At 42.3% G+C, this 12,949-nt stretch overlaps 1 protein-coding gene across 1 annotated transcript; it reads right to left on the reverse strand.

The window, feature by feature from the left end:
• Positions 1–2,599: 2,599 nt before the first annotated feature.
• On the reverse strand, positions 2,600–5,858 carry ARPC5 (actin related protein 2/3 complex subunit 5). The gene is made up of 4 exons (XM_053469869.1): positions 5,645–5,858; positions 3,878–3,950; positions 3,390–3,566; positions 2,600–2,829 (listed from the first exon to the last, which is right to left on the reverse strand). Exons 1-4 carry the CDS (start codon positions 5,782–5,784, stop codon positions 2,767–2,769), a joined length of 453 nt encoding a protein of 150 aa, XP_053325844.1. The 5' UTR covers positions 5,785–5,858; the 3' UTR covers positions 2,600–2,766.
• Positions 5,859–12,949: the final 7,091 nt, after the last annotated feature.

Below are 12,949 nucleotides of genomic sequence, written 5' to 3' on the forward strand. Positions count from 1 at the left end.
CCACAGACGTGGTGTCATCAATTTCAATGCCTTTAAACGTCGGTTAGATGACTTTTGAACAAAGAACATACAGAGATTACGGTTATGGTTATAAGGATGGGATTAGCTAGGGCTTGTTGATCCTGTGAGAAATCAGTTTGCCATTTGGAATCAAGAAGGAATTTTTCATCTTTTGGAGGCACGACTGGAAATCACTTCAATGTGGGTAATTTGCTGCCTTTGGATCAACAGCAAGGCTTAACTTGATTGACTGTCTTTTTTAAAGTAAATTACTAGGTTACTATGTATGTATCTGAAATAAAACAGGAGAAGGCTGAATTAGGAGAATTCTAGTATCTGACATCAAGTGGGGAATCCTTGAGTTCGGAGAGAGGGTAGATCACATTGATAGGAAGCTACTGGACTAACACTAAGCCTGACAGCCGTTGCTGGGTTTGGTACGGTCTCTCATTTTTTCTTTGTACCTGGACCCCTCCTAGCAATTTTGTTGAGTTTCCATTTGCCCCTCTATTTTTTTTATTTATTATTTGAAATCCAGAAATTATTGGGAATTGGTGTCAAACATTCTCATTCCTACCCAACAAACTACAGCTTAGAAACCAAAAGCTCCACATGAGCCAAAGCTAGCAGTGTGACTGACCATGTCCTTGATGAGATGTCTCCTAACAGCACAACCACCACCCAGTTATATAATAAAGTGTGAACCTTGGTTGCTCAGTAAAGGTGAGCTGCGTAGCTGGGGTGCAATGGTCCGGGGGACGGGTAAGCTGATTAACAATCATGCAAACTTTTTGTTACTTTGTGATGACACAAAAATAGTGACTAGGAGTTTTTTAAGCCCAGTTTCTACACGAATGGAGTACATTTTATGGCTTGCCTGTGGTGGTATTTGGACCTAAGCTTTTCATCATGTCTTTCTTTATTTCTTAATGTTTTTTTCCAGGTATACCGTTATTTCTTCCTGCTTTTAAGATAATAGCCAATGGCAAACAGTAACACTGAGAAATATGGGAAAGAGTGTAACTTTGTTCTGTGATGTTATAGCCTCTGGGTAGAATTGATTGCTGTATTTGCTTATCCTATACATAAGAATTGATAATAATAATAAAAAAAAAACATTTCAAATAAAAGAAAAACCAATAAAAGTATTTCCAAATCAACATTTTTTATTTAATCTGTAAAAAATAGCAAAGTTTCATTTCATTCAATGCTACAGGACCTGTAATGCATATCACGGAGTTACAGAACCCTCTAGCACAGAAGTGGCTAAGGCCTCACCCTGGGTTTGTGGGTGCAGGGTGTACTCCCCACCTATCCATGAAATATTATGGGTGAGCCCCACTGTGTTTTCTGCACTGCAGAGAAAGCGAGACTCCCATAACCTGAATGTACCCAAACGGATCTGTTGCCTGGTCCAAAGCATTCATTCTCTCCAACAACCTTCCAGAACTGAAGTGTGGCCATGGGTCAACTGTGAACCAGAGATTATTTTAGATTGTCAAGAACCTTACATTGTTCCATGATGTTTCCCAACATCGCTGCTTAGATCTTAGAAATGTCAGGTTCCACGATAGGTTTCAAAAGGCTGTGCTAGGAGGGTAGAGCTAGAATATGTTAATTCTGGAAAGGCAGTGTTTCCACAACTCTGGGACAAACGCTTCAGCCATAGAATGTCATGTAAAAGTGTCATATTGCCATAGCTGGGAATTTAACCATCTGGACCAGCGGGCTCCATGTTTTTATACTCCGTAAAATGTTGTACTTTACTAGACCAGGCACACTACAAAGTAGCGCGATCTAGGGCTGGGTCTTGCATACAAGCTACATTTCCACACATTTAAACGGTGTGGTCTGAGGATCAGCCTTATGAACAAGGTATATTCACCCGGTTTAACTCAGATCAAAGCACATGGCCAATGGATGAGACATGGAGAGTTGTAAACTATGCAAAATATGCCTGAATAGAGCGGAGAAACACTTATAACTGAATGGTTTGGGGGGCTTGGCATCTACTGTTGGGCAAATTCCAATGTGCCGCATCACCTACTATATATATATATATATATATATATATATATATATATATATATATATATATATATATATATACATATACTGTAACCTCCAGTTGCCAAAGTACAGTGAACTAAATTTACACATGGGATTAGACAGATCCTGTTTTGAAAATGTATGAAGTTGCAAGATAAGCCCTTTTTTGAGCCAATATGTGAGAAATCCCTTTAAACGCTCAATGTCTGAAGATGCACAGTGAAATCTAGGATCCTACAGATCTGAACTGGTGAAACCAAGAGATGCCACTCCTGAGATTGTTATCCTAGCTGAGTGGGGTCATGTATGGCAGATATTATTAAAGGAATAAACCAGCCTCATGGCAAAGCTGGATAATTTGACTCCAACCAGAAGAAGGTTCTGAGAAGCAATATCATTGATGAAGGTGGAAGGAGCCACGATCGTGCTCTATTCCAATCTGTCTGGGGGTAGGGTGGGTAATAAAAAGAGCCCAGCTCATTGAGGGCATGTACAGAAATGCAGATAACTTAAGACTTCTGTCAACAGAGCACTGCACTCACAGCACACATTCACATGTACTGCTTTGTTCAAAGTATCAAAAATGAAAGCTATAGAGAAACAGAGGGGAAATAGAAATGAGGCAGCAACAAAGTAAGGGATTGCTTGCCCGCAGCGGGACTGCGGCTCTGGGTTTTGGTCTTGGCACCAGCTCTCATTTCACGACCAGCCGAACATTCAAACCGTCTTCCTGGCAGTCAGTACTCGGACTATAGAGCCCACGCCTCCCGCGGCCAAAGCCTGCAAGGAAGGCAAAAAAATGACATTCAGAACTTGAGAAATATCACGGCAGCCAAACGTGGTAACATTGTGTTTCAAATCCTCGAATCGTAAGCAATGAAACAACCTTGCATTATGATAACTACAACAGCAAAATCTACTTAGAAACACTTTTGTTCCTTAATATAGCATTAAAAACATTCTTAGTACACCTGGATTCTCACATAAAATTGAATATGATTAAAGAATTATCTTAATTGTCATCTGCCGTAAAAGCAGGTACTGTGTTTATCTGATTTAACCTTCAGAGGAAATTGATAGCTCTGTCTAAGGTGCATTTGAATTATATGATAGAGAGCGAGATTAAATATTGAACAGAGCCTTAAACGGCTCTCGACCCCCCAAAAAAAAACATGTACTCTGCTGGTTCTAAAATAAAACAGCCCTACAGAGAGAATTAATTAAAACCTGGTCACAAAAACATGATTAAAAAAATCTGCTAGGGTCGGACAGATGCCCAGAGGCGCCCCCCAGCTTGGGTCGGACAGACGCCCAGAGGCGCCCCCCAGCTTGGGTCTCACCTTTTCGTGCCACTGCAGCAGCACAGCACTACTGTTGTCAGACGGGTTCTCGAAGCCCTTGTAGATGTATTTCATCAGCAGGTCCACGCTGTTCTTATCCAGCGACTGAACGGCTTTCTCTATCTCATTCGCTTTGAAGGAGATCAGAACCTTCAGTACCAGACTCTCCGCTCGATCCTGCGGGGAACGAAGCCAGGAAGCCAATTATCACCGTGCTGGTTAATCAGTGACTTGTTATCCGTACATTACGTGATTCCAAAGCATACATTGATTAGTTTGCAGTTACGCTGCACATAAAGCACACAATACATTTTCACTGCTAAATCTAATCTAAGGGAGACCGGCAGATTATTTTATAGACCCAGAAAGTTTAAAAGAACAAAACATTAATCTTTGGCAAGCACCTGCATTCTTTTTTTACAATTTGTCAGCACTGGAAAATACTACAATCTGGTAATTCTAAATGATTTTCATCGGTGGGATCTTACCTTGGAGGATTGGTTCTTCGTATTAATGGGTGGGTTCTTTAAAGCAGCCTGTAGAGCCCCCATCATATTTCCCGTAGAGCAACGTTAAGGAAAGCAGATGTGGTTAAGATGTCAACAATTCCAACTTAATTAAAATTTTATATTAATTTTTATTATTTATAATTTTAAGGGGGCAGCATCCAGGGATATTTTGCATCCCGAGCAATGTAAAATAAATAGAATAATGTTGTGTTAAGATTACACAGCGTTGGAAATGAACGTGTCCCAACGTTTATTCTTTCCCTACCACTGTATTATTTAAAGTCTTATTCTTATTGGAACGGCATTAGAAGCATGTTTCCTTTAGGCCTTTAATCTATAGGTCAGGATCCGACAAATCTTCTGAGGTTGCCGCGAAGTCCTACCTTTCTATAGAACATCACAGATCTACTCCTTCCAATGCTGCTCGGACAGGAACTAAATATATGAAACGGGTCGATACCTGCTGTGGATCTCATCGTGAAACCGGACTTTCAGTTTTATAAATCAATATCTTTAAAATATGGCCACTTTAATACCTGCAGTGAAGGGGTTAAAAAGAATGCGACGTGATTAGCGATTCGGAATGACTAATGCAGCCTGTAAACCACAGAAGCGGCAAACTAGCACGATGCAGAGGGACTGGGGGAAGCTGAGCGCCTGTCCCGGATTGACTTTATTCAATCGGAATATGTAATCCCTTTTCACAGCGGGAGCAGAGCTCGGGGTTATTGGCCCCGGATTCCCGTTAGAGCCGCCGTCTGCTTTCCTTTACGTGCGGACTGGAGACAAGGCGGCTATTAATACAGACAAGACCAAGCAGAAGAGGCTCGCCATTCACAAACGTCCCACTTCCTGCATTCCAGAGCAGCAAGATTCAGCTTGTCTCGTTCTCGAGCCGCACGGAACATTCTGCACTCACTGATACACCGCAGACGGTCTAATATACAAGTGTGTGCAATACAGAGAGTACAGTGTGTGTGCGTGCAATACAGAGATCAAATACAATGTGTGTGTGTGTGCAATACAGAGGCACCCCAGGACAGCCAGGCAGTGCGGCTCAAAGGGCACAAAACAATCATGTAACAATGCCATGCTTTCCATCAAACACTCCTCTGCGGACAGTCACTGTGTGCTACAGGGGAGGAATAACTTCCATCATATAGAAAGGATTTGATCACGCAGGCGAGTGACGAGGCGCGATGGCGTGCGGGAAAAGCCTAAACAATCAAACTGGTTTAGAGAACAGTAAACGCTGCCATTAACCCCGCGACAGCCTGGCAGAGACAGCACGGTTCCTCTTTGCTTATCACCCACACGCTATACAGAGGCACAGCGGGAACCACCTACGAATGTACACACTGCGGGTACGCGGACGACGTGCGGCACCGGCGTGTGGGCGGACAGGCACCTGCATCCACCTACCTACCTATATCAATTCACACGCCTAGGTGTGTCCAGCAGCAGAGTACAGTACAGGGTATATGAACACACCTACCTATGCCATGACATCTGCACCTACGAGCATAGTATTGAGTACATGTACACACCTACATATGCCATGCAGGCTGCACCTACACGAGTACAGTACAGAGTACACACCTAGCTATGCAGCCTGTGCCCCACCTATGAGTACAGCACCGAGTATGAGTGCACACCTAGCTATGCCATGCAGCCTGTAGCGTCACCTATATGAGTACAGCACTGAGCTCTTCCCCCCTCCTGCCCGGCAGGTACATGGAAGGATATCCCCGGATAGCTCCGTCCACCTCTCCCTCATCCGGTCCTTGCTGCCCTTCCGCCGCCTCCTCTTCATCCACGAATTTGTTTTCATCGTACTCGTCCACATCTACCTTCCGGAAGCGTGCAGACACCGTGTTCTTTGCCATCCCGAACCGGAGGCACCGTACAGCGGGCAGGGAGCGGCCGAACCCAGTGCGCAGGCGCAGCGGCTTCCGCTTTCTCTGCCGGCTTCCGGTGCTGTCAGAGGGTTCTCGGCTGGGAGGGGCGTGTGCTTTACCGTCAGGGGCGTGGCCACACTAGCAGCAACAGCGGCTGGAGTGAGTTTAACCCCTGCTGGGCTGCTCCACATTATGCCTCCGGTGATGAAAAGAAAAGCTCTGGGCTGCGGCCAGTAATACATCAGCCCCGCAGCGCCGTCAATGATATAACTCCCAAGTGTCCTGTTACAGGAGGAACAGTCCCTCTTTGGGACCGGTTCTCTCCATCCCTCCTTCCTCCTCTTATTCATTTCTGTTCTAGGAACTCAAAATGTTTGCTAGATTGGAGTGTAACACAATGTTCCACAGCCAGGGAAGAGACAGCGGGCGATAGGTTTATAAACAAAATCATGTCTATACGTTACACGGATTCTCGTAAATACCTTACTCGTTCTTATAAATTGCTATTAATAGGTCACATAGGGATGGATTCACTAAACAGAGTTCTGGCTTCATTATGCAGTATAAAGGTCCGACCGTGTGGATTAGGCAGGAAGAGATTGGCTGGCCCTGTATAATGTATAGCTAAATCCCACTGAATCATACATTATGCGGAGCCAGCTCAGCCCTTCTAGCCGGGAATTTTGCTAGTGTTGGATCTTTTTAATAATTAATAAACAGGGTGAGCTTGTAGATGCAGTTTTTCTTCAGCCCCCACTCCCGTAACCAAAACACATGCATACAGTATACTAACACACAAACTCACACTAACACCTTATACACACACTCCTTCCTCTCCCTCACCCCGAAAATCTTGTACCATACGCTGACACGTTACACCAACACACACACTCATGCTAACACCCAACCCCAAATCATACCAAATACTAACACACACTCATGCTAACTCCACACACCATACACTAACAAATTCTGTTACAAGACGGTAACACACACAATTGTTATATAAGGGGTAGTAACGTTGTGGTTTTTATTGGGGGGGTTGTGTTTGTGTAACATTTATGCCACATTCTGGAAGTAAAGCCTTTGTGATGCAGTCGTCTGCACAGCGGCTCGTCAATTGCCACAGTCGGTGGCTTTATTATTTGAATCGCTTAGCTGTAGCCGTACTGTGAGCAATGTGAGCAATTACAAACATCTTTATTTAGCGTGTACTAAATAAAGAACAAAGCCTTATCATTCCTCGGTTAACACTTTCCTGGGATCAGAAATGTCTAATGAAAAGGAAACGCTGCCAGAAAAGAGCTGGAATGGACAAAGAACCCCCCCCCCATGCGTCTTCCATCCCTTGGAATTCTCAATTATTATATGCATTCACGTACATATGATGGCTGGGGGGTCCCTTTACGTTCTATCCAATTATACCCAAGGCATTTATAGTGGCATCTAGAATCCAACCCTATAGATTACCAGAGAAGCGTCTTTAGTTAGACCAGAAGAAGTCCAGAAAGAGCCATGTAGTTTATTTGGTATGCAGCATTGTGACATCACTGACTACCCTTCTAACATTACATGTGTTATGATGTCACACTCTGCCCATGTATTGCCTGATTTCACAAGAGAGCCAGTGTGAAAGAAGATCAGGCACTGGTTAGGAGAACTGTCAGATGAAATATACTGTATTTCCACCAAATTACGCCAACAAGTAATTTGTGTTTTCTATGAAACTGTAAATGAAGGTATTTATAAAGCCAAATAAAATATATATATTTTTTTACATAATATTTTTTCCATAAATGCAAAGCAGACGTGAAGGATGTCGGGGTCAAGGAGAAGTCTTATATTTCAGTTATTGCCAAAGAAAAGCAACTTGTGTCTGCTGGGAGTTAAGCAAGCATGTCGCTTCCTCCAAAGTGTAAACCCTGCTGAGCAACAGCAACCTTGGTCCCTTCCGGGGCTATAAGCCATGTTTGGTGACCTCCAGTAAGGGGAAACTCCGGGTCCCAGGAGCCACATGTGGCCCCCACTACCCGCCCACTTCCCTATTAAAAATAGCATTTGTCCTGCAATGTCATGGGGACCGCCCACCCGCATCTCACAAGGGGGAAGTTCCCAGGTAGGGTTAAAAGCAGTGTAAAGTAAGACTTTTATGATGATGATGATGTCACAATATCGGCCCTAGCATTGGTAGCCATAGAAGCACTCATCAGTAAGTCAATAAGTATGGCCAGGGCCAGACTGGGGGTGACGAGGCGGCCTTGGCACTTTAAGGCCAGTGGGCGCCAAAAAATTATGTAAGTGATATGAAAGGCCGCAGGTTATGGTTTTCTGTGGCGAAGTATATCTAACCGGTGGCTGCACGTGGCTGGAGCAGCAGATCGGGTGGGTATGGAGTGCTCTTGGCCAGCGGCGGTGTTTTATTAGTGCACACATTATACAGACCACCTCATCAGCTGTTACCAAAGAGGAAACGGAAATTTAGCAAAAGGGAAATAATAGAATATATGCAGTTGCTGAGAACAGGAAGTATATAATAAACTGCAAAACGGCATAAAACGTCCAAAAACCACCAAACTGTTGCTATTTTTCTGGCAGTTTGATTCAGTCTGTTTCTACGGAGGGTTGGAGGCACCAATATATCAGAAATTGGAGACTATTGTAGATATTCATATACGTTTCACTGGTTCCAAATAGATACCAATTAGCAAACATAAACCATGCATTGAACGTTTCTCTACAAATGCTTAAAAGCAGTGCGGACGGGATGAGGTTTCTAAAATGACATGATGCATCAATCAAGCTACAAATTGGCCAACTCAACAGCACTGCTGAATAATTCCTTTCCTAGTGCATCAGAGAGAGGTGTGGAAACAGTGTGCACTTGCATTTTTGTCCACAAGGTGGCAGATTAGGTCCTGTTTAGCTGTGATTAATGAGCGCATGTGAATATCCCTTGAGCAAAGAGTTTAGGATGGCGCCATCATATCCAGTAGCGCTGTACAATGGGTGGACAGGACAACAAGTAGTATATGACATAACAATGTGATTTACAGAAACAGACGAGGAGGGCTCTGCTCAAACGAGCTTACAGTTTGTCACCCAACTCGAAGCGTGCACATGACTTGGTTCTTTTGGTAAAAAAAGGTTAAAATTCACTAAATGTCTGCTCTAGACCAGAAATAGTAAAAATGAATCCCCCTTTATACCACCCACCCTGATATATTATAATGATATAACTAATATCATAACTCTGCCACCACTAAGACAGTTTATAAATGGGGTGCATTGGTCCCCCAAGTAAATCAGACTAAACACCCACAAAATATGCTTTAACACAAAATCTATGTGATTTCAAATTACCAATAAATGAGTCTAATCAGGTAACGTTAAATTTGATCTTGGCCCTGTAGCAAATAAGTAAAGTAAGAAATGTGTCCAGACTTAAATGACATTATTCAGATTTGTCTTGGGTTGCTAACACCTTAAAGAATATAAGAAGCTCACGAATGACAGAGATACGCCTACAGGTTTAATCGCTAAATAGAGATTGTAGGAGAGTTTGACGGAGAGCTGTGGTTTTAACCCTCATGCTTCGGTACTTATTATGAAGCATGAGCACAAAGAAGTCTCTCCAAAAAGAAGGGTTGAACTGACCTTGCATAGTGCATAATTTAATATGTAAGGAGGCTCCCGCGACCCAGAGGATTCAGGTGTTGACCCGGAGAACCATAGAAGCGGTGCTTCACCTGGAGATCTCCGGGTCAAACCCAGAGAGTTCCCAGGTATTAATAAACCCCTCTGGACTGTAAGAAGGACTGTGTGGATAGCTGGTGCTATATACAAGATAATAATAATAATAATATGCAACCCTGTTTTCCTCTTACTAGGAGTCTTACATCCGATGCACTGTGCAGGGTAGGCAGGAGCATAATATCCATATAAGGAAGAAACCTAGCCTATGATGTCATCAGTATGCCAGTGCATGCATGCGCCCTGTAGTCCAAGTGAGCTTACTGGCTTACAAAACATAGATGTTAATGTATCCGAAATGTCACATTATTAGGCATTGGATTTCTGTATTCATGTATGTTTGTGTAATTTTTCTAATAATGCACCCCGGTGTGAGATTTGACTATATTTCACACTTGTGTTTTGACACAGAAAGTCAGTTTCTAAGTAACAATGTAGAAGATAGTTGTACGGGACAAAAAGCGACTCTTCTGTAGCCTTTCATTTGTTCAAAAATGTGTTTTCATCATTTTAAGCAAGGAATGATGATCGTTGCACTCCATCAAAAACGTGTGGTCATAATTTCCAAAACCAGAAATTTTTTTTGTTGTTTTTGTAATTTCTTGTTATTGAAAAGGACACTGCGGCTGCCTTACACACTTTAATACATATGACAGCTGATACATTTACATGATATCCCCACGGCAAATGTATGGGCTTACATTACAGAGTGCTAACATCTCACACTGCGCGTTGTAAAAGTGCTTCTATACAAAAGTAGACATTATTTTGTAGACTTGTGCGCAGCGAGCAAAACTTTTGTTTCGTTTATAGCTGCATTTGTTTTCTGTCCATTCATCTTGGAATGACTTTTGGGGGGCATACCCACAAAGAGGGAAGTTGCTGACACATTCTGGACTCACCTTTCTATATAGAAATGTTTTAAAAAAAGGTTACCCAGACTAAGGACGGTCATATTATAACTCTGCCACCACTAAGACGGTTTATAAATGGGGTGCATTGGTCCCCCAAGTAAATCAGACTTAAAACCCACAAAATATGCTTTAACACAAAATCTATGTGATTTCAAATTACCAATAAAGTAGTCTAATCAGGTAACGTTCAATTAAATCTTGTCTCTGTAGCAAATAATTAAAGTAAGAAATGTGTCCAGACTTAAATGACATTATTCAGATTTGTCTTGCGTTACTAAGTACATTCATCTGTTTAAAATGTACGTGGATTACGTGGATTTTATTCTTGTAAAGTTAAAGGTAACTGTGGGAATAATTTAGTCAGACAGGGGTTATGTCAACAGCTGGAAAATCCTCTACATTGTGTAGGTGAAAGATCAGGGGAATGCAACCCACAGCCAGGATTTCAAAACAGAAGGTAATTTGGGGATGCTGCCGAGCAATCGGTATTTACTTGCCTGGACTGCTTTAAAAAAGGGCGCCGATCCACCGAGTTCAAACTGACACTGGGCAACTTTGTATTGATCCGAAAAAGGGATGTCGGACTTGGGACTGGGAGCTAACGTCCAGTAGGAGGAGGTACCCACTCATGCATTGTATTTACCCATTGTACCGCGCTACGGAATATGATGGAGCTATATAAAACAAATAATAATTTACAGAGCAGCAGCAGGTTCCGTGGCCCTGTTACAATAGAGCGGGAAGTGGAAAAATAACAATAGAATTAACAGTAAAATTGACAATAACATTAAAACATATAAAGACATGGCATATAAAGACTGGCACAGAAGGAGAAGAGGGCCCTGCTCTTACAAGCTTACAATCCATCACTCGGATGCAGCTGGTTCTTGGTCTTTATTCACTGGATCACAGATAATATCCGTAACAATGGAGTAATGGGATGTGAACACCTTGCTTATTCTAGTGACATGTCAGGAAACTGAATGTAATAATATGTTTAATGTCACAGACAATGTCACAGTACTTTAATGTGCATTATCTAAAAGGTAAAAAAGAAACAAAATTAAAGCACTTACACTAAGGAGAAGCAGCAGCTTCAGAGCTGCAGTTCCCCGCCTCCTGTGTGGTCCCACAATTTTCAGCTGCTTGTGGCCAATAGCCCAGTATGGACAGAGATAAGTTGTGTACTTTCATAGACTAGCTTTGAACTGAACAACAGCATACCTCCCAAGTGTCCCAGTTTCTGCAGAACAGTCAACATGTTTAAGAACTAGCTGCCCCCTTGTCCTGCTTTTGCAGGCCAGTTGGGGAAGTTGATGGAACTGACCGGCCCTGGTTGCTGTGTAATCAATAGAACCATGGAACAATGAAACCCATGGGGCCATCTTGCAACACTCTGAAGCTGAGCGCCCCGGAAGGTGGCTCTTTGGGTATGGTGGGCTGGCACCTTGAGCCCAGCCATATCCTCTACCTGGCTCTGGCCACACCCCCAACACAGGTGTCCCGAAGTGGACACTAAAAATGTTGGGGGATACACAACAGGATGAAGGTGCACAGGAGGAAGACAGGTATGTAAACATTTTCCCCACATACTCTATGAACAACTGCGCAAACAAAATCTTTACTGACACTTCTTGCCTCCGGCCCCAAGAAACTATAATATTTATGTATTTATCTTCTACTATCTTCTCTATTATATTCATATCTATTACTCTATTACATATCTATTACTTTAAAAACAAAAACATCTGGAAATATCAGAATTGCACAATTGGTCCAATACGCAGGTACTTGCCATTGGTTGCTATGGTGATAATAACAACTAAAACGTTACACCAAAATTGCTTGCTATATATAAAACCCTCCATGTGTCCATGTAAACTATTAACGAGCACAGTGACAGGTGAGCTATAAATCACTTCATGCTTTTCCGTACGCTAATGGAGAGTCATGAGATTCGTGGTTCGGCAACAGCTGCAGGGCTGCACTGTGCTCAGTCCTGCTTTATAAGCATTAGTGTAGGTGCCGGTATGTTTGTAGGGGGTAATGTTCCAATTAAACGTTTTTATACATATATAAATGCATAAGGAACACAGCTGGCAACATTTGAAAAACATTTCCAGGGACACCCTGCAGCCTGTTTATTATTTGTGTGATTATATCACTTAAACATACCCAGATACTCTAACTATATATATATATATATATATATATATATAATCAATTAATCAAAGGCATTTCATCAGCAGCATGTATCTGCTACTTAGCATCTTAATTCCTATGGAAGCATTAAGGGTGTACTTAGTTTTTCCACACATGGCTTCTTCATTTTGGCTTTATTTTTGTTGAATAAATCATGACTAATATGTCATGTGTTGTTGTTCATCTGAGGTTTATTTACCTAATTCTCCTGATATGTAAAACCATAAAATTCAAAGAGGGTGTACTTTAGTTTTTACAGGACTGTGCTGTTTATCATTATATATGAT

The sequence above is a fragment of the Spea bombifrons genome, chromosome 6, assembly GCF_027358695.1.
Source record: "Spea bombifrons isolate aSpeBom1 chromosome 6, aSpeBom1.2.pri, whole genome shotgun sequence".
Classification (NCBI taxonomy): Eukaryota; Metazoa; Chordata; class Amphibia; order Anura; family Pelobatidae; genus Spea; species Spea bombifrons.

Bases quoted from the DNA above. Each gene is read 5' to 3' on its own strand.
- ARPC5 (XM_053469869.1), bottom strand. From the start codon at position 5,784: ATGGCAAAGAACACGGTGTCTGCACGCTTCCGGAAGGTAGATGTGGAC. The intron at 3,951-5,644 runs ATATCCTTCCAT...ACGTTGCTCTAC, and splicing joins GTGGACGGAGCTATCCGGGG to GGGAAATATGATGGGGGCTC. The intron at 3,567-3,877 runs GTAAGATCCCAC...CGTTCCCCGCAG, and splicing joins CGAAGAACCAATCCTCCAAG to GATCGAGCGGAGAGTCTGGT.